The sequence below is a fragment of the Thunnus maccoyii genome, chromosome 3 (genome assembly GCF_910596095.1).
Source record: "Thunnus maccoyii chromosome 3, fThuMac1.1, whole genome shotgun sequence".
Classification (NCBI taxonomy): domain Eukaryota; kingdom Metazoa; phylum Chordata; class Actinopteri; order Scombriformes; family Scombridae; genus Thunnus; species Thunnus maccoyii.
The window spans coordinates 11,061,077-11,088,955 of record NC_056535.1 but is presented as its reverse complement, the minus strand read 5'-3'; the positions used below and the strand labels follow the sequence as shown (position 1 = coordinate 11,088,955).

At 39.6% G+C, this 27,879-nt stretch overlaps 3 protein-coding genes and 2 non-coding genes across 9 annotated transcripts; 4 read left to right on the top strand and 1 right to left on the bottom strand.

The window, feature by feature from the left end:
- The first annotated feature begins 1,237 nt into the window (after positions 1 to 1,237).
- zgc:64106 (uncharacterized protein LOC393348 homolog) lies at positions 1,238 to 14,690 on the top strand. Of its 3 annotated transcripts, none has more exons than XM_042407402.1 (7): positions 1,238 to 1,247; positions 3,127 to 3,287; positions 8,753 to 8,992; positions 9,291 to 9,380; positions 9,643 to 9,831; positions 10,370 to 10,479; positions 14,056 to 14,690. In XM_042407402.1, the coding sequence occupies exons 2-7, from the start codon at positions 3,131 to 3,133 to the stop codon at positions 14,233 to 14,235; spliced, it is 966 nt and encodes a 321-aa protein (XP_042263336.1). In that variant the 5' UTR covers positions 1,238 to 1,247; positions 3,127 to 3,130; the 3' UTR covers positions 14,236 to 14,690. The 3 variants fall into 3 exon arrangements, with proteins under 3 accessions (XP_042263336.1, XP_042263334.1, XP_042263335.1); XM_042407400.1 differs by lacking the exon at positions 1,238 to 1,247 and adding an exon at positions 1,507 to 1,708; XM_042407401.1 differs by lacking the exon at positions 1,238 to 1,247 and adding an exon at positions 1,507 to 1,708 and having other exon boundaries at positions 3,097 to 3,287.
- A 94-nt stretch (positions 14,691 to 14,784) lies between these two features.
- mlnl (motilin-like) lies at positions 14,785 to 20,057 on the bottom strand. 3 transcript variants are annotated; one of them, XM_042407404.1, is made up of 6 exons: positions 19,883 to 20,057; positions 16,917 to 17,104; positions 16,222 to 16,352; positions 15,346 to 15,447; positions 15,093 to 15,198; positions 14,785 to 14,912 (listed from the first exon to the last, which is right to left on the bottom strand). In XM_042407404.1, the coding sequence occupies exons 3-6, from the start codon at positions 16,339 to 16,341 to the stop codon at positions 14,905 to 14,907; spliced, it is 336 nt and encodes a 111-aa protein (XP_042263338.1). In that variant the 5' UTR covers positions 16,342 to 16,352; positions 16,917 to 17,104; positions 19,883 to 20,057; the 3' UTR covers positions 14,785 to 14,904. The 3 variants fall into 3 exon arrangements, with proteins under 3 accessions (XP_042263338.1, XP_042263339.1, XP_042263340.1); XM_042407405.1 differs by lacking the exon at positions 19,883 to 20,057 and adding an exon at positions 19,022 to 19,083; XM_042407406.1 differs by lacking the exons at positions 16,917 to 17,104; positions 19,883 to 20,057 and adding an exon at positions 16,770 to 16,857.
- Positions 20,058 to 20,109: 52 nt separating this feature from the next.
- On the top strand, positions 20,110 to 26,702 carry nop56 (NOP56 ribonucleoprotein homolog). Its single transcript, XM_042407398.1, has 12 exons — positions 20,110 to 20,256; positions 21,509 to 21,598; positions 21,683 to 21,797; positions 22,612 to 22,776; positions 23,037 to 23,235; positions 23,517 to 23,704; positions 24,140 to 24,291; positions 24,491 to 24,591; positions 25,116 to 25,264; positions 25,500 to 25,621; positions 25,815 to 25,931; positions 26,191 to 26,702. Exons 1-12 carry the CDS (start codon positions 20,125 to 20,127, stop codon positions 26,494 to 26,496), a joined length of 1,836 nt encoding a protein of 611 aa, XP_042263332.1. The 5' UTR covers positions 20,110 to 20,124; the 3' UTR covers positions 26,497 to 26,702.
- On the top strand, positions 23,904 to 24,023 carry LOC121894860. Its single transcript, XR_006095634.1, has one exon. It is a non-coding gene; the product is annotated as a small nucleolar RNA SNORA26 (small nucleolar RNA).
- Positions 25,658 to 25,725, top strand: LOC121894867. Its single transcript, XR_006095641.1, has one exon. It is a non-coding gene; the product is annotated as a small nucleolar RNA SNORD57 (small nucleolar RNA).
- Positions 26,703 to 27,879: the final 1,177 nt, after the last annotated feature.

The following is a 27,879-nucleotide window of genomic DNA, read 5'->3' as shown; positions in this document are numbered from 1 at the left end:
GGCTGCTGCAGGTTTGGCTTTCTGCTTGGCTGGCTGCTTGCTTAGCCTTTGTTGGCTTCTTGGTTTTTGTTGGCTTCTTGTTAGGTTTTGCAGAAACATAGTCGAAATGTTCTGTTCTGGTATGTCGATAGCTGGGGGGTTTAGCCCTCTTTTGGATCCCTCTCTCTCTCTTTGGAATGGGAATCAGGTCAATGAATGTCACTGGCTTGGCCTGAGGGGAATCAAGAGACAGAAGACAGAACTAAGTATCAAACGTAGTTTGACAGTGTTTCAGATTTTTTGATCTTCAGTTCTTTGTGACGTTTCATGAAATTGTTGAACCAGTGGTAACCAGCTGAACCCTTAGCTTCCAAAAAGCATTTAATGCCATTAGCTTTGGCAAAGCTAAAAGCAAGCTTTTGAATATCTTTCTTGCCCAAGGGGAAACCACGATGAGATAGCATTTTTACTATGCTGGAAAGTTCTTTTTCTGCTGCCTCTGACAGGTAGGGTTTCCTGCCAGAGGCATGTTTGGAGCCACTGATCTTCCCATTGACCCGTCTTTCCAAAGTTGACTTTGGCACGTTCCATGCCCTTGCCAAGAATCTTAGTTTGGGATTCTGCCCTGCCTCCACTGTCTCCCTATATTCTTTAATGGCACCCTCCATCCTGTCCTCTCTCCACTGATTGTATTTTACCTTGACATTCTCTCCCTGTCTTTTCTTCCCTGTCTCTCTCCTTGGTACCATGTCTACAATAAATAGTTTTACAAAATGTTAATTTTAGGCTACTAAACTGTTCAGAGCTAGCAAGTGAACAGAGCTAGCATGAATGAATAAACTCTGATCAACTTTTATTACCTACATTAGCCTAGGCTAATGCACATTAGCCTAGCATATTGTGTATCTGTGCGAGGCAAAATGTGTGACATGGCCTAGGCTAATGTGTGTACACATTAGCCTAGGCTAATGTGTGTGTACATTAGCCTAATGTGTGTACATTAGCCTAGGCTAATGTACACACTTTAGCCTAGGCTAATGTACATTAGCCTTTCCCCCCAGCCGTTATTTCCACACACTGTTTCCCCACTTCCCCAACTACCCGTGTGGAGCAGAACTGGTCTTGTAGTCCTGATTCGTCGCAGTTCCACAGATGTGAGGGAACATCCATGATGTTTAGTTCTGTGAGCAGGGCTTCATACTCCTCAAACCATTTTCCCACCACCACTGGGTTCAGGCCCGCAGCCCTTGCTGCAGACAGTGCTTCAGGTTTTTTGATCTTCAGTTCTTTGTGACGTTTCATGAAATTGTTGAACCAGGATGTAGATTAGCCTAGGCTAATGTACATTAGCTTAGCGTGTTGTGTATATGTGTGAGGCAAAATGTGTGACATGGCCTAGGCTAATGTGTGTACACATTAGCCTCGGCTAATGTGTGTGTACATTAGCCTAATGTGTGTACATTAGCCTAGGCTAATGTACACACTTTAGCCTAGGCTAATGTACATTAGCCTTTCCCCCAAGCCGTTATTTCCACACACTGTTTCCCCACTTCCCCAACTACCCGTGTGGAGCAGAACTGGTCTTGTAGTCCTGATTCGTCGCAGTTCCACAGATGTGAGGGAACATCCATGATGTTTAGTTCTGTGAGCAGGGCTTCATACTCCTCAAACCATTTTCCCACCACCACTGGGTTCAGGCCCGCAGCCCTTGCTGCAGACAGTGCTTCAGGTTTTTTGATCTTCAGTTCTTTGTGACGTTTCATGAAATTGTTGAACCAGGATGTAGATTAGCCTAGGCTAATGTACATTAGCTTAGCGTGTTGTGTATATGTGTGAGGCAAAATGTGTGACATGGTCAAAATAATACAAGAAAAAGCCTATAAAATTGATTAAATCACAATCTTATTGCAAATATTAACACTTACACAACTGTCCCAATTTAGCTGAAATTCTTGTCCCATTTTACGAAACGCTGTTTGATAAAATGGGACGGTGCTTCAAATGCTTATTCACAAATAAACAATGTGTATTTGGCAAATATGTCTATTATAATTAAAAGACTTCCTAAAACATTTCATCATAATACAGTTCTGCAAATTGTTAAATAGTCTGTTATTGGTTTAGCACCCTTATTATGCAAAAGTACAATTCAGTATGTCACAGCACTTACTGAGCGATTTGCCTGACCTGATGACCTTGAAGGTTTTGCCACACACTTCCTGGGTACCACAGACAAATCAAAATGATTGTTTTATGTTAAGTAATATTGTAGCAACAATTCAATGACCTTTTCAGTGATTGGCTGCTAATATTTAAAGAGCAGAGTGCCTCAAAGCTTATATGTCCCATTATACCTGATGTCCCAAATTACCTGACATCACCCTATCTGTGTGTTGACCTGTATAGAGTAGGTGGTTTTGGGGCTAGCCCGGATTAAGGTGGGATTAGCTTTACCGTCCAGTTAGGCAGGTCACATATGGTTGCAAAAATGACATGTTTATGTTAAATTTACAATAGACAGTATTTGCAATATAATATATAACTCACCTTGAATTTGTCTCTCTCTGAAAGTGATGTTTGGACCCATGACACATTTCATAAATTTTATTCAATCACATTATTTAGTTATTATTTTTTATATCAAGATTTGTAATAACGCTGTATATATTTATCAAGCAAAGCATTATATAGCCTATATTTTAACATAAATCCCAAATTTCACTGCTGGGACTTAGAAATGCCCGGAGAAACATCCATATTGCAGTAGCTGCCTACAAAACCTCCAGTAATGCCAAACTCGACAGAAATACTAACTTTGATTTGACTCTGACATTTGGATAAACAAGATAATTTACGTGGCACTTGGCTGGCGTCTCTAAATTCGGCTTAAACTTTAAACCAGTATTTATCTCTCCAGTAATGGGACATGCGCTGACAAAACAGAATCTAACTCATAAATTACAGTAATCTGTACTTTATACCCTCACGACGTTCAGAGTTTATATAACAATGTGAAGATAATTAAAACCGGACGCTCTCATGAGGGAAGTACTAAGTTATTGAAAATCACAACCCCCCTCCCTTCCGACGTATAAGAAGTTGTCGCGCACTGGCCAGCGGCTCTCTCTTTTCGTTTCTTTCTGGCAGTGAGATGGCTTGGTTGGATATACTTTATCACCCGCTGTGGGCAGTTTCCACCGCGCTGCTGGCGTTGGTTGTGCGCACCCAGAGGAGAGGGAGTTGGGACCCGCAAGCCTGTACGGTGCAGCTGAAAGGGAAGACCGCTATAGTGACAGGAGCCAACACAGGTTAGTGTCACTGGTTCATTCCCATGTCCAGGCTGATAATGCACGGCTGCGAGCCATGGTGTATTGATTTTGCTGTACCCTACTAATAAATAAACTTTTAAGTAAATATTTTACTTAATCCCACACACACACAAATCAGAGGAATACCATATGAGATCAACTAACCATCTGTCTATACTGGATTATAGTGGGAATACTGCTATTGCAACAAGGGTGAACAAACTTATGACCCATGGGTGCAAATTCTATTTATCCACTTTTAAAGTTCTGGTTCACAAGTTTCATTAATAATACCACATGGATTTTACAGGAAATGCCATTTGTGACCATGAAACAGTCTTAAAGCTCTAATGATGAAGTCATGATAACATGTATTAAAAATGTATTTGTTAAACACATATTGGAGTTAAGTTAACATTTGTGTTACAAGTGAAACTTTACGATGACAAAAAACTTTAACTCTACTTTAAAATAATCCTGATAATGTTATGTCTTTTCATAATGAAAAGAGGGCTTGGTTTCTAATGTTTTTTTCCCACTGTGTTAGTGTTGTTCACCCTGCTTGACTTATCCCATCTGTTGTGAATGATGACATGTTACTCAGTGCCCAAAAAGCTCTGCTATGTTTTCAATCAATTCTTCTCTGTACCATTATCTCTGCTGCTTAAGTCTTTACCTCTGGACAATTCCTCTGGACAATCCACAATCACATCAACCTAGAATGACCCAGGGCTCTTTATTTGAACAACCCAAATTGGCTGTATGTTTTGTGACTCTTTGTACCAAGATCTGATATGATATCAGTGATTGTGACATAGCTGTTTGTAGATTTAATCTGTTTGAACAGGGGTGCAGAAATGCCCAGCGGAGGTCAGCACTGCCCTGGCAGAATGCTGAATGGACTTACTCACAAATTCCTCTTAAATCTGACTACACTAAAAAACCACGTCTTTGTCTTTAACGTATGAATGTATCTGCTGTTTGGCATTAAGTAGGAAATTGCAATTATTAGTCATGCATTCAGCGAACTGTGGCTTTCTGTTTTGTTGGAAAGTTTAAAGATGAGGACAACTTGGATCCTTTCTACATGTCTATCTGCACTAATCACTCCATAGTGTGCAAAAGTTTTAGGCACCCTAGATGTTTAGATTCTTATCCATTATGCAATACCATCAGGGAGGTGTCTGATCGGTCTCAAATTTATTTATGACATGACAACGACCCCAAGCATACAGCTAGAGTCATAAAGAACTATTTTCAGCCACAAGAAGAATGATGAGTCCTGCATCAGATGGTATGGTACAGCCCCCACAGAGCCCTGATCTCAACATCATGGAGTCAATCTGGGACTACATGAAGAAGCACCTGAGATGGCCTAAATAATAAATCCACAGAAGAACATTCTTTCTCCAGGATGGTTACAACAACCTACCTGCAAGTTACCCTGAAAAACTGTGCTAAAGTGAATCAAAGAGAACTGCTGCTGTTTTAAAGGCAAAGCTGCTCATAGAAAATATTGATTTCATTTAGGTTTCTGCTGTTTACTCAACTTTGTAAGAAGTTAATTGATAAATTAAAACAATTCATAGCATTCTAACTTTACTTTTAGTGCCTAAAACTTTTGCACAGCACTGTATATTTAACATGTATTGCATATCTAATCGTTCATGCATAATCCACAGTGTTGTTGGAAATGCACTCATGTGGTCCTTCTGCATAAAAGCAGCAAAAGAGGAGTTTGCATGGTTCACATCAACCTGAATCTGTTATCTTAGTTTTAAATGAGAAACCAGCCAATGAGAAACACCCTGCCTCCATATTTTCGCAATTAAGAAAAGCCTTTGATACAGCTGATCATCTTTTACTTACTACAAACATTATCTTCAGCTTCAATAGCGATGCCTGTAACTTATTTCAGAGCTATTTATCAGACAGTAATGGTGTCAAAAAACAAAAACACTGCAGCAGACAGCACTGCAGGCTGCTGTGTGTCTAATGTTTCTTTTCTATCTTTCTTATTTCTTTTTAACAAAAATTTGCCCTCGGAAGAATTTGGCGTTAACCATGAATTGGTTCTTAATTAAAACAAAGCAAATTCCTTGCTGTTCCAAGGATTTAGATTATTATCTCCTCTATGACTAGTTTTGATATTAAGGTGATAGTAGAATATAGCTAGATCATTGAAAAATTTACACGTATGCATCATACAGAAAACTTTGTCAGTAAACTCCAATAAAAGCTTCATGTTTTATGTGGGACACGAGGTGTAGAGGACTGTTAAAGCACTCATTTGGATCTGGAACTCAATTCAATTGTGGGCAGAATTTCCATCCAATAAATATATGTACATCTCTGCATTATAATGTATTTGAGTTTGGCCAACTTGCTTTTCTCCTGTTGGTCCAACTCAAACTAAAAACATCTATGTAATATACTTTAATCAAGTTAGTTCTACTCATTTGTGTCAAATAGAGCTTAAATAAAATAACTACATTAAAGTAGTTAAAATGATTTGTGTTTGTTCAACTCAAATGTATAATTAATTGGAATTAAAATTAGTGAAATTAACCCCTCACCCCTTTGGAAACACATGAGACTATACCTGTTGAGGTGCTTTTATTCAAAAGCAATAAAAACTGAACAGGATAACAAGTTTAGACAACTGCTCCAGGCAGCAAAACACCAAGGGGGAGCAATTACAGAATACCCCACTCCCACTGGCTCACTGTCCAACTAATACCACATCTCCAAAATTAGTGTGAAACTGAAAGAGGGTGTGTTGTTTTAAGACTTCTCAAGAAATTCTCAAAGTTGTTAATCCAAACAAAAAAATTACAAATCCACTGAATCATCTGAAAAATATCATTGCCACAAAGCTGACTGTTATACTTTCCTCATGAAACTTTCAAACTTTCAAAGATAGGTGGTTTTTACTTGACAATGACAATTATCAACCATTCAGACCAGGTTTGGTTCAGTGCAGACTCTTGTTCAGTACAAATTCCCAGTCCCACTGTCATTTGTCACCTGTGTCTCCTTTTACTTGAACAGCGTGATTTTCAGTTGCTGTATTTTGGTGTTAACCTTGTGTCCATCCAGATTCATAAGGATTTTCTGCACAAACTCAAATGTGTATTTCAGGTTGTCTGGGTAACTGAGATCGAGAGCATAGATTAGCCCAAACAGTAAGATGAAAGCCAGTATGACATTTTCCACATTGGAGAGGACTTTCACACCTTCAATGACAACCCCCACGTCGTTGGGCTCACCAAACTCATTTCTTCGGAATGTGTAAATGCCCATAACTGTAGTGTCCATCCTCAGCAACAGAGGGCTAAAAAACAGAAAAACACAACATTCATGTTACATACAATGCTTAACATCACTAATAGATATCTACACATTCATTAATATTGTAGCTCATCCTATTCCATAATAGTGTGCTACTGAGGGAAGTAACTGGGAGCACTGCTCTGCACTACACAGAAAACACAAACTTACAAGGTACTCCTTGAAGAAAGAGTATGGATCCTCATTGAGGTAGACAACAAGGCTTTTGAGGATACACTCCCTCCTGATGTTGATGTTGTCACACTAAAACACAGGCCATAAAGCAAGAGAATATTTAGTCCAGTATGGGTGCAACGGTAGAACAGGGAGTAAAACAGGTTGTGGAAGAGCAGTGTTTTTGATGTGTGTAGATCAATGATTAAGCACATGATTGCAGTATTGTTGTATACTTGTGCAAATAAGGACAATTGAATTTATATCTTAATATTGATCAAATATGTTTAAATGAACATCTATCTAGGTACAATAAAATCTTCAAATAACCTCCCCAATAAAGCTGAAGGATAACCATTGCATTTTCACTACCCGCATCTTTTATTGCCAGGATGTTCTTTATCTTCTGTCCCTTCACTCCTCCTCTGTTTTGGAAAATTTGGAGAAGCTTCTCATGACCCAGCCAACCCAGGGGTCCTCCCCTCAGAAAATGTAATTTAAAACAAATTTCCTGCATTTCTACACCACCCAACCTCTTGGATTAAGTTAAGAAACAGCCACCTCCTCTAGTCTAGATTAGTTAGATTGAGGATGCTATGAAAACCAAGAATACATCAAGAACAGTTTATAATTGGGTGGATGAGGACAGGAAGTGATTATTAGAGGAATGGCTATTTCAAATTTGAAATTATATTTATAAAATCATTATTTAGCCTAAAATGTCAGTAGGTTTGCAGGCTACTAGGACATCTTCAAATATGATCTGTATAATGAAACCTGGTTAAACAATGTTAAACCTGAGGGCTACTGTTCTCAATACTCACAAGGCATCTTCAAATTCTAACAATTGCAACAAAGTACAAAGAATTTGGATGAATGAAATGGCCTCACAACAACTATCTACTTCCAATCCCACACACAGGTTCTAGTGGTAGCTATTGTAATTTTAATGTTATACAAGAATGAATAATCATAACTTCAAAAGCAGATTATTTTAACCTACATTATCTCATATCAAGGACTATTTTAATGCACAACTCAGAAGGTGATTTTTGTACTTATAAGGACCATTTTAGTTGAGGACTAAGCCTCACTGCCCCTTAGCATAAACTTGAAGCTCTTATTTAGCCTTTATGAGAAAATAAGAGAATAATCATAATAATGAGAGCACAGCGCAGAGCAGCTGGATTAGAGATCATTACACAGAGTGATGCTTCATCATATTTAAAAATAAGTACATCCGAAGTCTGACTAAAACTGAAACTAAAGTATAAGTCTAAAGAAGTTACTTTCCACCGCTGAACATTTGACTGTTGAACATGATTACTTGTTTTTGTTCGTTGCTGAAAATAGAAAAAATGATCATTGATATGGGCTGCTTAAATATAATGACATGAATGTGGGGACTGTATGATGATAAGTTTATTTTTAAAAAGACAAAAAGTGGGGTAGCAAAACCATAACTTTGCTCCCCCTAATTGAATAATGGGGATGCATTTGCTCCACTTCCACTCCATTGCTCAGGTGCCTATGGGCATCACTGTTTCAGAAGGCCTTGGATTTGAAGGAAAGATTACTCATATATCTTTTTATCATGAGCTTTTTTCAAAGGCTTTACATACCATGTTGTAAATGACTGTATTAAGCGGATGACTTGCTAGAGCTGCATGTCTCTGGAAAGAAACAACCCCTCACAAATACATGGAGAACATGCAAATTCCACAGAGACAGGACTGAGATTTTAAAGCTTGGACATTAATGCTTGAACAGGATTAGCTGGTCATTTCCTACATTTCCTGTAGCACACCCAGTTCAAACATTCAGTATGTCATCATTTGCTCTCTTCAACGATTTGTATTATTCCCACTTCAAAAAGTCACTTGTTGATTGCTATCTGCTTTATGGACAATTTTGTTATCAGCTAGTGCAGATTCATTTTTGCTGTCTTCCACTCCTGCTAGGGATCGGGAAGTTCATTGCTCTAGACTTTGCACGTCGTGGGGCCCGTGTTATCCTGGCCTGTCGAAGTGAGTCCCGGGGGACAGCAGCTCTTGAAGAAATCCGGAAGAAAACAGGAAACTCTGATGTCCACTTGCATCTGGTGGACCTTTTGTCTTTGGACTCCGTCAGGGAATTTGCTGAGAGGATTCTTAAGGAGGAGAAAGCTCTTCACATCCTCGTCAACAATGCTGGAGTATCAGGTGAAACATGCACCCACAGCAGGAATAAATTAATTTCTTTTGAGCATGCACTCTGCAGTTTTGTATGTTTGGAGAACACAAGAGTCAACAAGAGTTAACTGAATTTTGCCGTTTCCTGGATGACACAGGCACAGTTCCAAAACAGTTGCCAAGTTCAGCCTCCATATTGGCCTTCAGGTCCAGTGATAAAAGTTAATAAGTCAACGTAATGTCCTTCAGAGTGATAAGGAGTATAGAGGCACAAACGTGTCTGTACTATCTAACTTGCGTAACACATTTTTTTTAACTCTTCTATTAGGTTTACCCCGGCAGATAACCAAAGATGGGTTTGAAGCTTCTTTTGCCACCAATCATCTGGGACCATTTCTCCTCACTAATCTGCTGCTGGGTAAGACTATGTGGTCTATTTTTAATACAGCAGCTATATTGTGTTAAATGTTGATTACAGAGCAGTCTAAAGGTTAGTAACCACAATGAGATCTTTGTTGTGTGTCATAGCCCTCTCCCCCTAAGATTTCCTATTTATTATTACGCTGTCAGCTATCACAAAAAGGCAAAAATGTCCCAAAAAGGGAATTACACAATGCTCTATCTGTTCCATGACAAGCTTAATATTCTTAATATTCTCTTCTGCATGTCTTTTATTGCAGACCTGTTGAAGCGATCAGCTCCGGCACGTATTGTCACCCTTAGCTCAGTCAACCACAAGAGGGGTAAAGTGGATTTTTCTCATTTTCATGGGGAGAACCTCAGTTATCACATGGATGAAGTCTACAACCACACTAAACTGCACAATATCATCTGCACCAATGAGCTAGCACGCAGGCTGCAGGGCACAGGTATGCTTAAATGAAGATGATTATGATTATCATACACTAGTATAGCTAATGTATGGTCTTTCTGTTGAATGAGGAGTTATTTTATATGCTGACTGTTAGAACAACAACAACATCTGTGTCAAACACTGTTCATAAAACAGGTTTTGTTTGCAAGCATAAGTTTGTTTATGTAAATCCAGCTCAGCGAAGTTCATGTGGGTTTCATCACGCCTCATGTATATTCTATTGGACAAAACAGATAAACAGCATGTTCTTCTGAGAAATGAAAGCAAAATAAACATTTATGTCTTCTGTCTGTCCTTTTGAGTTTTAATCTCCATAAAGAACACAGATGTCGGCATGCTAGCTTTTTCCCAGCGGAGTCAAAAGACCATAAATAACAATCTAGAGAATAAATCTGCATTCAAAGACTTGTTGCTGAGTTGCTAACTGCCCTTACTTACTGCCCTTACTTACAGTTTCTCTTTACCTCTCTCTGTCACTCTCTCTTTCTCTCTGTGTTCTGAATATATGTGTGTCTTTGTATGTGTCTGTACAGGAGTCACTGCAAACTCTGTGCATCCTGGTATTGTCACAACAGAAGTAATGAGACACTATCATTTCATGATTCGTTTTCTCTTCAACTTAATTGGATTTTTCTTTTTCAAGGTGAGTAAATTGTTGTATTTTATTGCTTTACCCATAATGTATCCACACTCATTGCCATCAGCTTTTCTACTGTCCATGCTGAATGTGTTGTTCTGTTTTATAAATCCACTCTCACCCAGCTCCCTGAGTATACACTGCAAACTGAGAGACTGGTTTAGCAGAATCATTATTGCAAATTTTTCTTAAGGTACCCATTATGCTGATCTGAGCATGCTTAGTGTGACAGAGGCCCGGTTTCTTAAGAAGCCAGAACCAAGAGAGAGACGAGATTGAAATCTGCAATTTCCTCAACTGGGAAAGCTAGAAACCCTCCGTGACTATCAGATGAATTTTATTATTCTGAAACACACTTAAGTAAAAGCATGTGGCCCCAGCGAGAGAGTTGACCTGTATTACAGGCAATATATTAATGTTCTAAATCATATCTGAAAACAACTTAGAGCATTAATATATTGCCTGTAATACAGAGCAAAGAATTGAAACATACATGCACATAATAGTGTATGTATACTCACAGACACTCGTGCTCATAGTGACAACACACATATAAATAGATATATAAATATATATAAACATAAATTTAGGCTGTTTGAATACTTGTGTTGCTTTCAGATTGTTTAAAACTCAATATAAAGGACAAATCTTAAAAATCTTACTGCTAATGCAGATGGAACCTCTGTGACCTTGAAATGATAAACTACAGCTGATAAGAATGAAAAAATATGTAATTTAGCCCAAACCTTGATTAAAAGAAGTATGCATGGATCAGTGTCTTATATAACATAGTGTCTAACTGTCTGCAGTATGTTGTTTTAATGAATAGCTTTGACTGCTAGAACACTCACTGTGCACAATGAAAACTCATTGTGCCAAAACCCAAGACCACAAATGTAAATGTTACCACATGTTTCATTGTAGAGACCTCATACAATGAACTAAATTTAAAACCTGGTGCAAGTAATCACTGTTCCAGGAATTCTTTTTTCTTCAAAGAAGTCTTTGACTCTCAGTAAACCAGATGCAGCACAACAGTCAGCACAAGATATGAGGAACAAGCAATTACAACTGTTGGTGTTGTTGTTGTTGGTTTTGTTTTTGGCTCTATCTACTCCAGGATGTGGGATTTAAAATTAAATATGTTAAAGATGAAGTGCGGACTGTCATCGTAAATTATAAATTCCCATATCACTCCCTGTTCACTATATAGCCTAGTGCACTGTATCTCTGGACAACATGGACTCTACTTTCTGCTGACAATCCCACAATGCAATGCATTGCATTTTATAGATAAATATTTATAGCTATTGCTGATTGGCCTCTGTAGGACTGTGTGGGTGTGATTTGATTAGATTTGATTGACAGATCAAACAGCCTCACAACTGTCAAATTCAAATATTTCTAAATCCTGATTGATGCATGAAAGTACCTTCTTCATGTGAAATAACCCAAACTGTTCTAAGACAATAGTGTATTCATGTGGATCCCATCACGCATAGTGAGAAGCTGGTTGAGAAAATAGGTTTTCAGGGCCTTTAAATGAATTCACTAATAATAGAATTACTTAGTATATCACATGCAAATGCTCACATACACCACTTGTACATTTAATAAGCCATTTCACTTGTTCATGCCTGGTTGCTTCATCATTGCTTCATGAGCTTCACATTTGGGATCTTTTACTGGAGTGTTTCTGTTTAATATTCAGGGCCTGAGCGCCAAAGGGGCAAAGACCCTATTGTATTTTGTGTGTTTGTTTCTTTCTTTCTTCTTTATTATTCCGCCACTTCAACCCTAAATTTGACCCCCTAAACATGTGCAAAAACTCACCAAATTTGGCACGCACATCAGTTCTGGTGAAAAATTGGATAAAATGTAAAAATTAACCGCCAAAGTGCCAAAACGTGCCCAAGAACGCCACCTATGTATCTAATATGGCTGCCACGGTCCATAGGAATGTTGTAGAGAGATCGAACCAAAACTCAATTATTCGTCTCATCAAGACCTACAAATCATACGCTGACACCCCTGACCTAAATCCAACAGGAAGTCCGCAATATGCCCATCAAAGTATGACTTTGCGCCAATTTTGGACCCCCAAGAAACGCTATCTCCTCCTAGGGCGTTAATGGTATCAGCTTCAAACTTGAATACATGACTTATGACACTGTGCTGAACAAAAGTTGTTAAAAACTTTATAATAACTCGAACGGTTCAGATATTGTAAGTCCTGAAAGTTGTAGTGCCACATCACACCTTACAATGTAAACCAATGGGGAGGCAATCTCTAGGCATGGACTTTGTGTCAAACAAATGGTTCTGATGTCTAAACTATAAGTCTGACCACTTTGAAACCTGTATCAATAGATTCGCGACTAAATTTCCTACACAACAATGTGATTTTTAATGTAGGATTTGGCCAAAGTCATGGGATTTATGAGGATATTTCACAAGAAGAGTGACATTCTCCTCTCCAACTGAGAGGGCGAGAGAGAGAATAGGAGGGGGGGGATGGGTGTGGGGGTTGAATGGAGCTCATTGAGTGAGAGTGACAGTTTAGTGATAAAGTGCTGCAGAAAAATAAAATCAAAACTAACATTTGTAGCTCTGTACTGCAGTTTTTCCTTTATTAGGGCCCAAGCACCTAGCGGTTCACTCACACTCTCCATTCAAATATATGAGTATTTTTCTGTGTCCAGCTGCAGTTACTTATTGTCTCTACACACCTGACAGTACACATTTCAATCAAACTTTGACCAGGTCATGTGGGTTAAAAGTCTTTACTTTTCTAAAAATAAACTTGATGAAAATTAGGAAACTAATTTGTTTTACACATAAAACTCATCAAGAGTTTTGTTTGCTGATTGAAATTCAAGTGAATGGGCCCAAAACTGGCATAATTTTGATGCCACAGGTGTGAGCAAGACAGACATGTCTCACCCTGCAGAAAATTCTCATCTTCACACCATTTAGATTTGATGCTTCTCCATGACAGAGGAAGTTGCGATAACTTTATTGTACATGCTGCAGTCTGCACCAAACTTTACATGTTTGATAAGAGTCCGTCCTGAGGACGTCTACATGACAATATTCCATCAGTGATGCAAACTGGCTAAATAGTGCCCCTTAAAAAATTGCAGCAAAGCAGCCCCAGCAGCAGGCAAAACAGTGGACAAAGGAAGTGATGTTTATCTCCTTCTTGCATTGTCTGAAAACAGCCCAGGTCTGAAGACATCTACATGCCCATGACAGAAGCCCTTCAATTGCGTCGTGGCCCGACGTGCGTGGAGGTGCGAGGGCCCGTTCAACGCTGCTTGCAGCTTTAATAATATTTTAACTGTGTTCAAACTCTTGATCTACACAGTTAACACTTAACCTGCTTCCTGCCTGCTCAGTATCTGTGATGTGTGTCTACTGGGCAAGACTACGCTCAATAACTGGTTATACTAGATATGAATCTGAGCAGAGATTACACAAACCTTGTGCTCGCATATTTATCAGCATTGGTGGTCATAGATGTTTCAGTAATATATTTGACTGTACTCTCACAGTTCCTCTCCATCTTTGTCTCCCTCTCAGTCGTCAGAAGAGGGGGCAGTGAGCACTATCTACTGTGCAGTAGCACAGGAAACGGAGGGGATAACTGGGAAGTATTTTGACTCCGACTGCTCCATGGTTCTACCTGCCCCCTTAGCTCGAGATGCTGCCCTCGCAGTCAAGGACTTTGAGATCTGTGAGAGACTGACGTCAAAGCTGTGAAACAACTGTGGAAATGGAGGCTTGATAACAAAAAAGGGGTCAAATTCCATCCTTTTACTGCAAAAGCTTTTGTTGAGTGAACAATTGTGACATTATGTGAAGAGCTGTGTCTAAAATCTTCAGGGGAACTGAATGCATTTTTATTTTTTAACACAAAAGAATGCATAAAACACATGTTTTCAATAGCTGTTTCCCTGACTATGACCGCTAAATATTTTCCGTTCAGTATATAAAATAAACATTTCCTAAAATGTGTAAATTATGCTTTGTCACTCTTTCTTGCATTGATGTGGATACTTCTTTAATAACAGGCCAAAGATTAGGTAGGTATAGGTTAATCCCTATTACTAAAAAGTAAGTTGCCATGTTGTTGGAGTAATTGTCTTTTTGGAAAATGGTGGTTATGTTTTTTTTTCTTTTCAAAAGAGTCCTGTGAGTTAAGGTAAGTGAATGTGTGAAATGACGTTTCCTGAGAAAAATGCTGACACCATGTGGCCAGCTGGGGTTGACATGCTTTTTCAGAAGTAGAAATTACAACAGAGGCTCCAATAATGTGACACAATCACTTCCCTTTATTGACTGATTCATTAAAACACAATAAAACATTTGGGCATTCAGTGCTTTTTGAAGAATTTATACAGCGTTCATCCACTCGTGTCTTTGGCCTCGCTATTTGGCTGCAGAGATAAAGATAGTGAAAGAACATTATGGTTATCAAAGAGACTTTTAATCAAAGTACTGTCACTTGAGAGTCTGTGTCTATTAATCATCTTCTGATAGTAAAATAATAAACATGGCCATAGTGCAAGTCTTCAAAAAAAGTTTCACTTCTTCTTGCACCAATCAAATCCTTCTACCTTTCTGACGCTCCTCCACTATTTCATGGATGATCTCCTCGAGCACCGGAGCCACATGATCCAGCTGTTTGGGTGAAAGACGGATGGCAATCTCCACTGTTTTATCCTGAACACACACACAAAAACACAGAAAATAAGCATCAATGCCTTGCATTTAAAGGCTTTTTTTTTTTTTTAGCAGTGGATTAATTGAAATAGCAGTGATACCAGTGTGGGTGTGTGTGTGTGTACTTGTGTTTGTCTGTGTACTCACAGGATTTCCACCACGTTCGACCTGAGGAAGCTGTTGGACGGTGACTTCCTCGAACTGACCGTCCTCTGATCGAGGCTCCATGTCCTTCCTACCCTCTCGCTCCTGCAAACACAAAATAGATGCACATATACAAACACAAACATGAAAAACTATTGTTGTGCATTTTCATTTTATACAAGTATGAAGAGCCATGACACCTACATCCAACCCTTATCAATAAACTACTTTGTTTCATGAGCAGCAGACTGTTTATCAGGTCCTTATACTGATTTGGCACTGCAGGCAACCTTCCTCTTGAGTGTTTTGTAACTCTCTGTAAAACTCATGAGAACTGTGAGTTTGAATGTGTCATTCACTGTTCAGTAACTACAAAGTTTAGTAAAGTGGACAAAATATCACTCCAATAAAGTCAATGTTGATATGTTATTTGCTACTCAGGCAGCAACTAACAATTACTGTCATTATTGATTGATCTGATTGATTATTATCTCAATTAAATGATCGATTATTCGGTCTAAAAATGTCAGAAAAGAGTGCAAAAAGAAAGAAAGAAAAAAGAAAAACAGGAAATCCTCACAACTGAGAAGCTGGAAATATGGAATGTTGCTTGAATAATTACACACATGAATGATCAATACTTTGATCAATACTGATAATACTTTTCTGTCAATCAACTAACTGATTAATCAACTACTGGTTTCAGCTCTGGTTGCTGCATTTTATGCAAAAATCACGTTACATAATCATGATGCTCATCCAGCAGAGCCACAGGAGTGTATGATGTGATGCAAAACTCAAAAAGACATTCAACACTATTATCAAATTATTGTCCAGTCCTACCTCTGCACACCGTCCAATCACACACGAGCCGCTTACCTTCATCAGCATCATCTCCTTTGGGCTGAAGAAGGTGATGTGTCCCTCTGTCCTCTCAGCCAGCAGCGCCACCAGGCATGCCAGCACCACGCAACCAGCCACTGCTCTGCGCATGCTCATTCTGCTCTGTCCTGGACACATACACATATACTGTTCATAGCTATACATACAGAACAAGAGGGTTCATCCAGACATGCAGTACAGTAGGTATTTCCACACAGACAGGGGTGAGTGGCACTGAGGTCACAGAAATTCAGGAATGACAGAGGCAACACTCAAAATAGGTCAGTATTTGACTTGAGGTACACTGTGTGTATGTGTGTGTGTGTGTGTGCGTGTGTGTGTCCGTGCCAGAAACAATAACTAAGTTTAGAAGAGCCGTAAAAAGGACACAGGGGATCCCATGTCATTATGTAAGGGAGAGGTTGACAAATAGAGAACAGATAGGGAAAGAGAGAGGCGGGAGGGGGGAGCGTGCAAGTAACAAACAACAAAACGGCTCCACTGACAAGCAAGATAAGAAGCAGGAGTGAACCGGCCATACTTACAACAGCAAGACAGCTCTGTACACACATGTGAGAGAATGACGGGAGGACGTGAAAGAGGAGAAGGACAGGAGTAACAGAGGGGCGAGGGGGGAAGCCCAGGAGTGGGAGGGAGAGACAGAGAAGCAGAAGAAGCCGTACAATACTCACGTGCTATGTCAGCTTTGGTCAGTTGCTTAAGGAATTGTGCTTTAAGATGAGCAGAGCTCCACCAGTCTGAGAGTCTGCTTGTCCCAGTCAGCCTTTATATCAAGCCCTCTCCTGATCCCTGAGCTTTTTACTATCCTCCCACACATCCGCTCCTCAACAGGCTCCTTCAAGCACTCTCATCCAGGTTCCTGGAAACACAGATATTACTCAGGAATCTGGCTTTTTATTAGGATAGTAAGCTCACCGTGCTGAAAGTATGCAGGCCTTTGACAAGACTGACAAAATGACACATTGATGAGGATTCCTGTGATGTGTGTTAAGTTAAGTATAGGATGCATATGTTTTATACATGCTGGATGCATTTGATGTGATATAATGAATTATTTGTCAGATTGGATATGCCCTCGCAGAAAACAAAGCAATGACTATTCTGTCTCATTTATTTTAATAGTCATATTATAACAGCAAACTTTGAATTTGTAAAATTGTTGAAATAAAATTAACAGATAATTTGCAACTAACGTATCCATAGCTCATCTTAAAATAGAATACTACTGAGAAAGTTAGGAAAAGGAAACAAAGTTCAACCTGAAAAAGATTATTTTGATTAATGTACTGGACTTCAACTGTGTACGTGTTTGTGTGTGAGTGTTGTGCCCAACTATCTGGTTATCTGTCCAAAGAGGTCAGCCATAAATCCTCTGCTTTAAAGTAATATCTAACATAATGTGACATTTATGACCCGCCGGCAATTTATACTTGTGCACAAACAGACCCACATGCATCCGCTCCTTGGAAACCTCATGACTCTAAAGAACTTTAATGATGCTTTTTCCTAAATATGACACTTCACTGTTTTCCTGCATGGCAGTGAAATGGCATATTGCAGGTTGGGTTTATGCTGTTGTCAGAATACTCTGTAGAAGTGGACAATTAAAAATATTGCCACCGTCGTATCCGATTTGCTGCAATTCAAATACAGGAGTACAACTTTTACTCTCCTCTGTGGCACTTAATGTAACAACTGACGCACAAGCTCGAGTTACATTTTTCCATCACCTATCTTATCACTATTTCTAGCAAAATAGTGTTATCCCATCTTTTCAAATATCTCTTTATTTTTTAAATATTCATGGTGTACATGTTTTTCAGATACTACCACTGTCATACTCATGTGAGTCACACGCATAAAGAAAAACATGTTCAGCAAAAGTAACGATATTTGTTCAGTGATGTTTGTCTTATGATGATCATTGAGTGAAGGTAACTTGCAGGAAATGGATTGCTTGCCTTTTCTGTTTGCCATTGTGTCAGTGCTCATACAGATTAGCGACTCAGTCCATCAAGGAAAAGAATTTCCTTTTCCAGTTGTGTTGTATTGTTAAATCAATATCTACACACAGAGACAACAGTCATCTTAAACTGGGAATAAAAACATCAAGACGTATCATCCAGTGACACTTGTTGGACTTATTCCAGTTCACTAACTCAGTGTGCTTGAAGAGTTTTTGTTTAAAATACATCCAAATAACTTGGGGTGCTGTCATGGTGTCTCAGTTGTCCAATTACTCAATAATCACTATACCGTGGTGATCAGCTCAAAAAGAGATTTGTTCAAATTACAAATGAAAGCTGAGGTGTTCAGTGTTTATTGATTTACAGTACAGTCCATAGGTTTTCAACACGGACAAGTGTCACAAAATCACTGAAACTGTGTCACTAATTACTGCACTGACTGAGTACTGTAGCTTATCTGTATAAGACTTAAAAGGATAAGAATGACATTGTTCTGTATTTCTTATTGTCAATAAATCCCATGAAAGCAAAAAAATAACAATGAACTGATCCTACTAACAAATGTTGCCTATGTAGACAAAGTCTAACAGCATACTTCTCTACACATAAACGGTGTCCAAAAACTAACAAATCAGTGAGCATGTTCCCTCTTTATGATGCGCATGGGCACTATAGTTTATTTTGAGTCTATCCCACATCCGTTGTTGTAAACACTGACTATCAAATGTGTATTGATCAGTGTCTGAAAATAGTACATGAGTTACATTTGCTAAAAATACTGCCCAGCTGTTTGTGGGAAATGACTTTACCCTTTTTATAACTGGAAAAAAAGGTTCCACACAGCCTATGGCCCAGTAACACAGCTGTTTTCACTTGCCTTGCCTCATTAGACCCGTTGGCCTGTGCAAACTGTGCTTGACTGGCATCTCCCTCACTCATCTGTTGCATCTGTTAGAGCAGAACTATTATCATTCCTATAGGCCTACAGTTTGGTAACATTGCATCATTCCTGAAGTCAACTTCAACATGACTCTAATCAGCCAGAGTAACTGAAAACATCTGTGTGAATGTGCAAGTATTCACATAAATGACATGGGGCTGAGTGGCGTCATGTGCAGCAGGGTGGAAACGTTGAATAGTATTCAGAGATGCACTGTCACATGGTTGATTTTGGTCTTTTCTTGGGATTTGTTGATGAATAAATCAATGTCTGCCATATCCTATTATCCTAATATTTAATTTATATATGTATACGACAAGTTTACAGCACCTTGTGTATACAACTTGAGTCTACAATCACAATTAAAAGAAAAATAGTTAAATATCTTGTAAAGCTTGCAGTGGTTAAACGTTTTAACACCTTTTTTGTTTGTACATTCAGATATTGAGGAAATGTATTGTTTGATATGGACAATCAGCTCTGAAAAGTTTGGCTTATTTCTGAAGAATTTGGATTTGTGAATATAAAATTTTATCTATATAGTAAGAAAATCAAATAGAACTGAGAGCAGATTTCTGTCATATTCAGTGAATCGAAACAATACATTTTTCCAAAGTAATAAAAAGTGAGGGTAGATATGATATAAGTAATAAATGGTGACGATTTACTCCACGGTTGTTTTGTGTGCGGTCAAGACCAATCTGAGCTCCCCACAAAAGGTACAACTTACCTCAATGTGTTTCTTGAGTTTCTGCAAATACGGATTAGTTTGATAAAACCTGTTAAGCATTTTAAAGGATCTATTTGACTTTGTTGGTCAAAACAAAACTTATGCAGCATTAGCCAAACTCTTTCCCAGCACATATCTCCAACAAATGTGGATCAATATAAGGCAATATTGCTAGTTTGTTTTCTGCTCTGTATCCAGTAGGTGGTGTCACGAGAGCTTCTTTTGTGGAGTCTCGCGATGGGATGTCGCGGTATTTCGCTCGTGGCAGAGTTGAAACGTGTGCTCTCTCTCTCGCCCCGCCGTCTTTTTCCTGCAGCGGACGAGAGGAGCGGCCACGCACTGCGGGCTGCTGCGGAGATACACTAATAATCATGGTAAGAAAAGTGGTGCTGGGTGTCAGGTTGTACTTATAAAGTTTGTCACTGTATGATACAGTCGAAGGTTCTTTGAGATGACCGACTGTTAATCTTATAAATGTCTATTTGCACATGTTTGTTGCTTTGCGGGTGAAGGCCGCTCAGCACGAGTGTAGCACTTAGCCTCCCATGTGTCTAATATGCGTCTTTTATTTAAACTATTCAAACTGCCATTACTGTCAGGAAACACGAGCAGCGTCTAAGTTTCAGTCATGCAAGTGAAACCCAGTGTTTCGTGTTTTTTAGCCGCAGTACATAAGTTACTGGTGTATATTTTAGGCTGTTAGCACAAGTTAGCTTCATGGCACCTTCCCGCACGGGCCCAGGTCGACACGTGGGTGCATCATCACGACAACGTGGTTGCGTGAAACTGGAGATGCTTCACAGGTTTTATCCAACTAATCATTATTTATAGAAACTCAAAGACATTGATGAAAGTTGTCTTTTTATGCTAGTACTTTTTTGTGGGGAACATTTAATTTCATCTTGCCTACATATTTGCTTACTATTTTGACCAAATTTTATACTTACAAATCTAAATTCTTAAGTAAATAACCAAACTTCTCAGAGCTGACTTGTCCGTTTAAAATAACAATTCTTCAATATCTGAATGTACAAACTAAAAGCTGTTCAAACTTATAACCACTGTCAGCTTTATAAGAAATTTAACTTTTCTTTTAACAACCTTTAGTCCTCCTGGCATGTGTGTGATTGTAGACTCAAGTGGTATATAACAGGTGCTGTAAACTTGTATACTTGTTTCAGTAAAGCTGTTTTTAAAGAACAAAGCTGTACCTCACACGGTCTGACTAATCAATTTATTCAAGTCATTTTTTTGTATAGCGCCAAAACAGAAGTTATCTCAGAGCACTTTTCACATAGAATAGGTCTAGACAGTACTCTTTGTTATGGACCCAATATTCCCTCATGAACAAGCACTTGGCAACTGTGGCAAGTAAAAACTCCCCTTTATACAACTACATGTTGTGTAGTTCAATAGTTAAAAACATAATTATAATAACTGCATGTAATCCAATATTGCATGTTTGCCCAAGATAACGTGTAAGGTTGAGTTAATGGTTACCATGCGAGAACTGGTAACACTTCAACATTGTATAGTGTTGACTCTGGTTGTCTTGGTAATAGATGGTCCCATCAGTTGGTTGATGTCTGGCTCTGTCACTGATCTAATGTGTTTTACCTTCTGCAGGTGCTGTTGCACGTGTTGTTCGAACATGCGGCGGGATATGCACTGTTTGCTGTCAAAGAGGTGGAGGAGATTGGCATGCTGCTGCCTCAGGTAGGTGTTTGTCCTCACTGCTCTGTGCTGGTGATAACTATCCATTCCCCATGCAGCACATTTAATAATGTTTGTGTGTGGCAGGTTGAGGAGAGCGTGCTGAACATTGGGAAGTTCAATAGCATGGTGAGCCTGGCTGCCTTCTTCCCCTTCAAGTCTGCCCAGGCTGCCCTGGAGAACATGAACGCCATCTCTGAAGGTGAGTTGTTTTCTTTCTTTCTGGTAGTTTTTAAGTTTCCTCAGTTGTAATGATGTTCTATAATCTGTCAATCCCCTGAGTTACTGTGCTGACAGCTTTAATGTCTAACCTGAACATCTGAGGAAAGCCTTTTTGAATGCAGTGGTGTTTGAATATGCAGACCTGACAATTGCAGAAAATGTCAAATTTGGTGATTTTTGTTTTACGCTAAACTTGTGTGAATTTTAAAAGAATGTACCCATTTATCACCGTCTAATAACAAATGTACTGTTATGCATTCACCCAGAACTTCATAGATTAGCAGTAGGCCTTTTTCAGTTACTAAAAGTCTAAAACAGAAATGCATCAAATTCACATTTGAGGAGGTGAAACCAACAGATTAAGTTGCCAAATCAACCATTATTCACTAGTCGTTGACTACCTTTCTGTCTATTGACTAATAAAATCAACCATTATTAAAGCTAGTGATGGGTGAGGGTAGGACAGAGCTTTCTGAAGTACTGAATCATGAAGCTATTCTGTTGAATATGGGCGATAGTCAAAATAGCGACACCTGCTGGGCAACACTTGCTATTGCATTAAGTGGCTAAATTAAATCTGAGACCATGAACAGTCAGTAGTGGTCTCGTCACTTGTTGTTTTTGCTCAAAAACCCTGTATTAAAAACTAGTGTGTACAAGATGCATACATAGCACACTAAAGGTCAGAATTCATGTTAAATGGCACAACTTTCAAAATGGCATTACTGCAGAACATACACACATCAACCACGTGTGTACAAATAGTTGAGCTTTGTCTCCTCCTCTACTTGCAGGCGTGGTTCATGCAGACCTGAAGTTGTTCCTTGAGACAAATCTGCCTCTCTCTGGGAAGAAGAAAGCTACTTTGGGGGTTTCTGATTCCAAAGTTGGAGCAGCTTTACAAGAAGAATTCACCATTTCCATCCAGACCGGTGGGGTGGTGGCAGAGATAACAAGAGGTGAGAAGACATCTAACCTATGACACGTTTACTGTTTTGAGGTTTTCTCAAGTCAGTTCCTACAACTGAAGCATACTACTAGAATGTGTGAATCCTAGTATTTTAAGAAGATAACGTGGCCTGTTGTGATGTGATTTTTGTGATCCTGAAACTCATGAAGGTTCATACTGAAAATCTGAACAGCCACTGGTCACATGCTGCTCCTGCTGCTGTTCCACCTAACCCCAACAAATCTTTTTATTTCCTCTTTGTCTTATCAGGTATACGTCTGCACTTCCACTCTTTGGTGAAGGGTCTGACCGGCCTGGCTGCCTCCAAGGCACAGCTGGGTCTCGGCCACAGCTACTCCAGAGCAAAAGTCAAATTCAATGTCAACAGGGCCGACAACATGATCATCCAGTCCATTGCTCTGTTGGATCAGCTAGATAAGGACATCAACACTTTCTCCATGCGTGTCCGGTAAGGGTCATTTTCTTGGCTTAGGATTGTCTGATTAAAACTGTCACGTGCAAAATTTTAGACACAGCTTTAGTTTTGTAGTTTCTATGGTAAAAGATTTAACATTTCAGTTACTTGAAATATTCATAATGTTTGAGCATCCTCCTAATGCTTACCACAGACAGCACACTCTATAGGTGCTGTCTGGCAGGAGGTGTATGAAGTTTTTAGCTTGTCCTCTTGACACTACAGTGGCTTCACAAGTGTTTTCTTGGCTGACCATCTCTTCTCTGTGTCTTCAGTGAGTGGTATGGCTACCACTTCCCGGAGCTGATCAAGATTGTGTCAGACAACTCTATGTACTGCCGCCTGGCTCAGCTCATCGGCAACAGGAAGGAGTTGTCAGAGGAGAGTCTGGAGAGCCTGGAGGAGGTGGTGATGGACAGCGCAAAGGCCCAGGCCATCCTAGACGCATCACGGTCCTCAATGGGTCAGCACACAATCTAACTCAGTGTATAGGCCTTAACTTACTGATGCAAAACACTTCTGAATAACTAGCTTGCAGAGGAGCCAATGTGCTTGCTTCCAAAATCAAACTTTGACACTTGTATAACACAACACCTGCTCATTTTGTAGATTCTTGAAATTCAGAACCATGTTTTAGACTTAAACCACACAGTGCCCCTTATTTGCCCACCCTGGACCAATTATTGTCCTTGGTGACTAACACAGGGGGGCAGAGAAGCTCTCTCATAAACCTGTAGTGAAGGCACAAATCCTCGCTGCGGATCCTGTCGGGAGAAACAAACATGTTGCATGTGAAGTGTAAAATCCAATTGTTTTTGAAGTTGCATCTACAGCACAAACTGAAATATTTGAGTAGCGGTGTTCCCCTCAATAATTTCTCTTGATTGTTCTTCTCCAGGTATGGACATCTCTCCCATTGACCTGATCAACATCGAGAGGTTCTCCAATCGTGTTGTATCTCTGGCTGCCTACCGGCTGGAGCTGCAGGAATACCTGCGATCCAAGATGAGCCAAGTGGCTCCAAACCTGGCAGCCTTAATTGGAGAAGTGGTGAGTTGTTTGATCTGTACAGTTTTTACATGACCTATGAGACCAATGATGTTATACCAAAATCTGTCAATCCACTGAATCAGTGTGATGAAAAATTAATCCGGTGCTGATGGTCTGCTTATCTAATGAGTTCTTGAAGACATGCTCTACCAGAGCCCCCCTGCTGCCTGATGTGACACTATCACTTTCTTGCTTTTAGGTGGGTGCTCGTCTCATCTCTCATGCAGGCAGTCTAACCAACCTGGCCAAGTACCCAGCCTCCACCGTTCAGATCCTGGGAGCAGAGAAGGCCCTGTTCAGGTACTGGGGCGCCCCCTCCCTGCTGGGGAAAGAAGTGGTTGCAGTGATGGCAGGGCTGGGCTGGAGCAGAGCAGGGTGACTGGGAAAGACTAAAGTCTTCTCTGGAGTGATCCCTCTCGCCCTAATGCACCCCCACAGTCTGAGCAGCCACTCACAGCATTGAGGTAGTGACTTGGAAATGCTAGTTATGCAGCTGAATCATTAGAGCTTTGCACACATTATCAATGTAAAGACCTAGTCTCCTATTGGATGTTCTAAGATCCTCTCATCCTTCTTCTGATTGATTTTGATTGTGATCTTTTTGAACTGAGGACTGTACCAATAACACGACTAAACACAACAGCCATCAAAGCTGTTAGGCACATGGACTTTGAATCAAGTAATCCAATGAAGGCAGCACATTTGCTTTACCCTGATTTCTCATTTGGTTTTATTTAACTAATCTATGTAGCCTGGTAGATTATGCCTGTTGGATAACATAACTGTTCATCCTGAATGTGAAAGCAGCAATATTTTTTACACAGAGCCCTGAAGACACGTGGCAACACCCCCAAGTACGGACTAATCTTCCACTCGACCTTCATTGGACGGGCTGCTGCCAAGAACAAAGGCCGCATCTCCAGATATCTGGCAAACAAGTGCACCATCGCCTCACGCATCGACTGTTTCTCAGGTGAGTGACAAGACCTTTGTCAAATGTTATTGCTTTCAGTTCATTCGAGCCCATGCAAACGTGTGGCATAACTTGCAATGATGCTCATATTTTTCGTCAACAGTATGCATCCCTCGGGTTGATGTTGAGAAGCTTTTTTCCTGAGCAAAGCCACAAATCTGTTAGGATGCTTTTTAAGCCTACTATAGCGTCCTGCTGACTGTGATTTTTCATTTTGTTGTCAACTCTCTTACAGAAATACCCACATGTGTGTTTGGTGACAAGCTGCGCGAACAGGTGGAAGAGCGCCTGTCTTTTTATGAGACTGGCGATGTACCTCGGAAGAATGTGGATGTCATGAAAGACGCTGTGAAAGAGGTGAGCTCAGACAAGGATCATTCAGTCTGTCAATGCTGTGAATGATGACATCATTCTCCCTGACATCACTGTGAGGGTAAAAACTGATTTAATGAGTCTGATGCAGCATTATGATTCTTCAGAAAAAGTGATTTCACCCTGATTGTAATTACATTTTTACTTTTTTTTTTCTTTTTTTTATCTTTTGTCTTAGGCTACTGATGTTGCAGCTGAGATCAAGCGGAAACTGGAGAAGAAGGAAAAGAAACGCAAGAAGCGTGAGAAGAAGTTGCAAGAAGAAGCAAATGGTGAAACCAACGGTGAAGCTGAGGTAAGCCTTGATCATACCGTCTGGTTATGCGTGTTTTGATTTGAGATTTGACCCAGACTTGTGGTCCTGTCTCAGTGTACGACATGCTAGATCAGCCTGACTCCGAACCATTGGCTGGTCCCAAACAATGGACTTGATCACTGAAGCGAGTCAGACATTGCAGCTACTTTAATATTTGGCATTATTTAAGGCTAGCCATGAAGATGAATGGGTTGTCAGGTACTTTTCCCTGACTGTATTTTCTCTTGCTTCATTTAAGGTGGAGAACGGAGAAGCTGACGCCACTGTAGTGAAGAAGAAAAAGAAGAAACAAGCAGCTGAGGAGATGGAGGTCCAAGCAGAAAACGGAGAAGAGGACACTCCAGCAAAGAAGAAAAAGAAGCGAAAGTCTGAGGCCGAGGAGGTAGAGGTCCCAGCAGAGGAGGCGGAGGACACCAGTACTCCAGCCAAGAAGAAAAAGAAACAAAAGACTGAGACCATGGACACAGAGCCGGCAGAAGAGACCTCAGAAGCACCCGTGTCTGAGAAGAAAAAGAAAAAGAAGAAAAAGGAGAACGGCGACTAAAGAATGTGGTCAAAGACTGAATCATTTTTGTGTATAGTTTATTTTTTATGCGTTTTACTTTATCTGAGGCTTGTTTATGTTAGCAGCTTTATGTTGTATTGTCTTTTTGGAAACCTCAAAGTGGGTTAGACTGCAAATAAATGCTCATCATTGTGCCTTGATTTCAATGAAACTGTACTTCTGTAAATAAAATACTTCCACTTGTAGTAAAGTAAGTTTTCTTTTTAATCAGGTTCAAGGGTTTTAGGAGCTCAGTCACTGGGAGACTAGTTTGAAGCAAATATGTGATGATTTACAAGTGACCACTGTTCTTAAGGCAGTTATCCTATTTTCTCTTTTAGGACTTAATCTACTTTTCACATTTTAACTACAACATCAGTACATTCATCTGGCCTCTGTAGCGTAATTCCCTGAAAACTTTACTTAAAACTGACACCTGAAATGTGTCTGGTGGCACAGTCCAACTTATTTAGCTTTCAGACTGATGGAAACTGCTTGATGTTCTCCAGAAATACTTGAAGGAACCTCAATACTTTCCTGAACAAAGTATTTGGAATTCATGACATCTCGTGTGTGTGATGTCTAAGTATTGTTGTATCTCCATTTTATTAATACCCGGAGATTGTTAACCTTCATCACAGCAGGCATTTTGTCTCATAGAGGGGAAAGTACAGGTGTAACTAATAACAGGTGTGCACAATACCAGTGCTGTGGAACTAATACACATGAATGGTATGTTGTCAATTACACCACATACATATAATCACTGGTATATGCCTGAAGTTACTGGAGTAATGATTCACTGTATGATAGGAAAAGCATCTGCACATCATTTCCATCATGCACTACCCAGGGTCATGAATTTGGAAAAACTAATTGTTTTTCAGCTGTTATTAACAGCACCTGAACTTTTCCTGCTTTGACAAAATGTCTTATTGTTTCGGATTATATTACAAGTTATTTTGACTCTCCCTTTACAACTAAAACCTAGTAAATAGTTAAAGATGACTAGTGAACTAACTAAAAAATGAACGTTACCCTCCTTTATTGTTAGTTGGCATCTTTTGTAGTTATTGCTGCAGTTTCAACATCAGATTTTATCAACAGCAACACTTGGAAGTTTCACTGTTAATGGCGACTGAACCTGCACAATGTGTTGACTAAAGAGTTGGTACTTTGTGTATTTTGGCACAAGCTCAAATGTACTGATATCTGTACAATGACATTCTTTGGTTATTTATTATATAGATAGATATAGATAGATAGATATGCGTTTACTTGGTGCCTTGACTACTCTACATTATTAGACTGGTGTAGTATCATTCTGACTTTGGTCCATAAAACATTAGTATGATCATGTGTGTGAAACAAACGTGTGGGTCT

Coding starts and splice junctions, on each gene's coding strand:
- zgc:64106 (XM_042407402.1), top strand. CDS start 3,131: ATGGCTTGGTTGGATATACTTTATCACCCGCTGTGGGCAGTTTCCACC. Junction 8,993..9,290: donor CAACAATGCTGGAGTATCAG/GTGAAACATGCA, acceptor CTCTTCTATTAG/GTTTACCCCGGCAGATAACC. Junction 10,480..14,055: donor TTGGATTTTTCTTTTTCAAG/GTGAGTAAATTG, acceptor TCTCCCTCTCAG/TCGTCAGAAGAGGGGGCAGT.
- mlnl (XM_042407404.1), bottom strand. CDS start 16,341: ATGAGCATGCGCAGAGCAGTGGCTGGTTGCGTGGTGCTGGCATGCCTG. Junction 15,448..16,221: donor AGGAGATGATGCTGATGAAG/GTAAGCGGCTCG, acceptor TTGTGTTTGCAG/GAGCGAGAGGGTAGGAAGGA. Junction 15,199..15,345: donor TCGAACGTGGTGGAAATCCT/GTGAGTACACAG, acceptor GTGTGTGTTCAG/GATAAAACAGTGGAGATTGC.
- nop56 (XM_042407398.1), top strand. CDS start 20,125: ATGTCGCGGTATTTCGCTCGTGGCAGAGTTGAAACGTGTGCTCTCTCT. Junction 20,257..21,508: donor GAGATACACTAATAATCATG/GTAAGAAAAGTG, acceptor TACCTTCTGCAG/GTGCTGTTGCACGTGTTGTT. Junction 23,705..24,139: donor CGCATCACGGTCCTCAATGG/GTCAGCACACAA, acceptor GTTCTTCTCCAG/GTATGGACATCTCTCCCATT.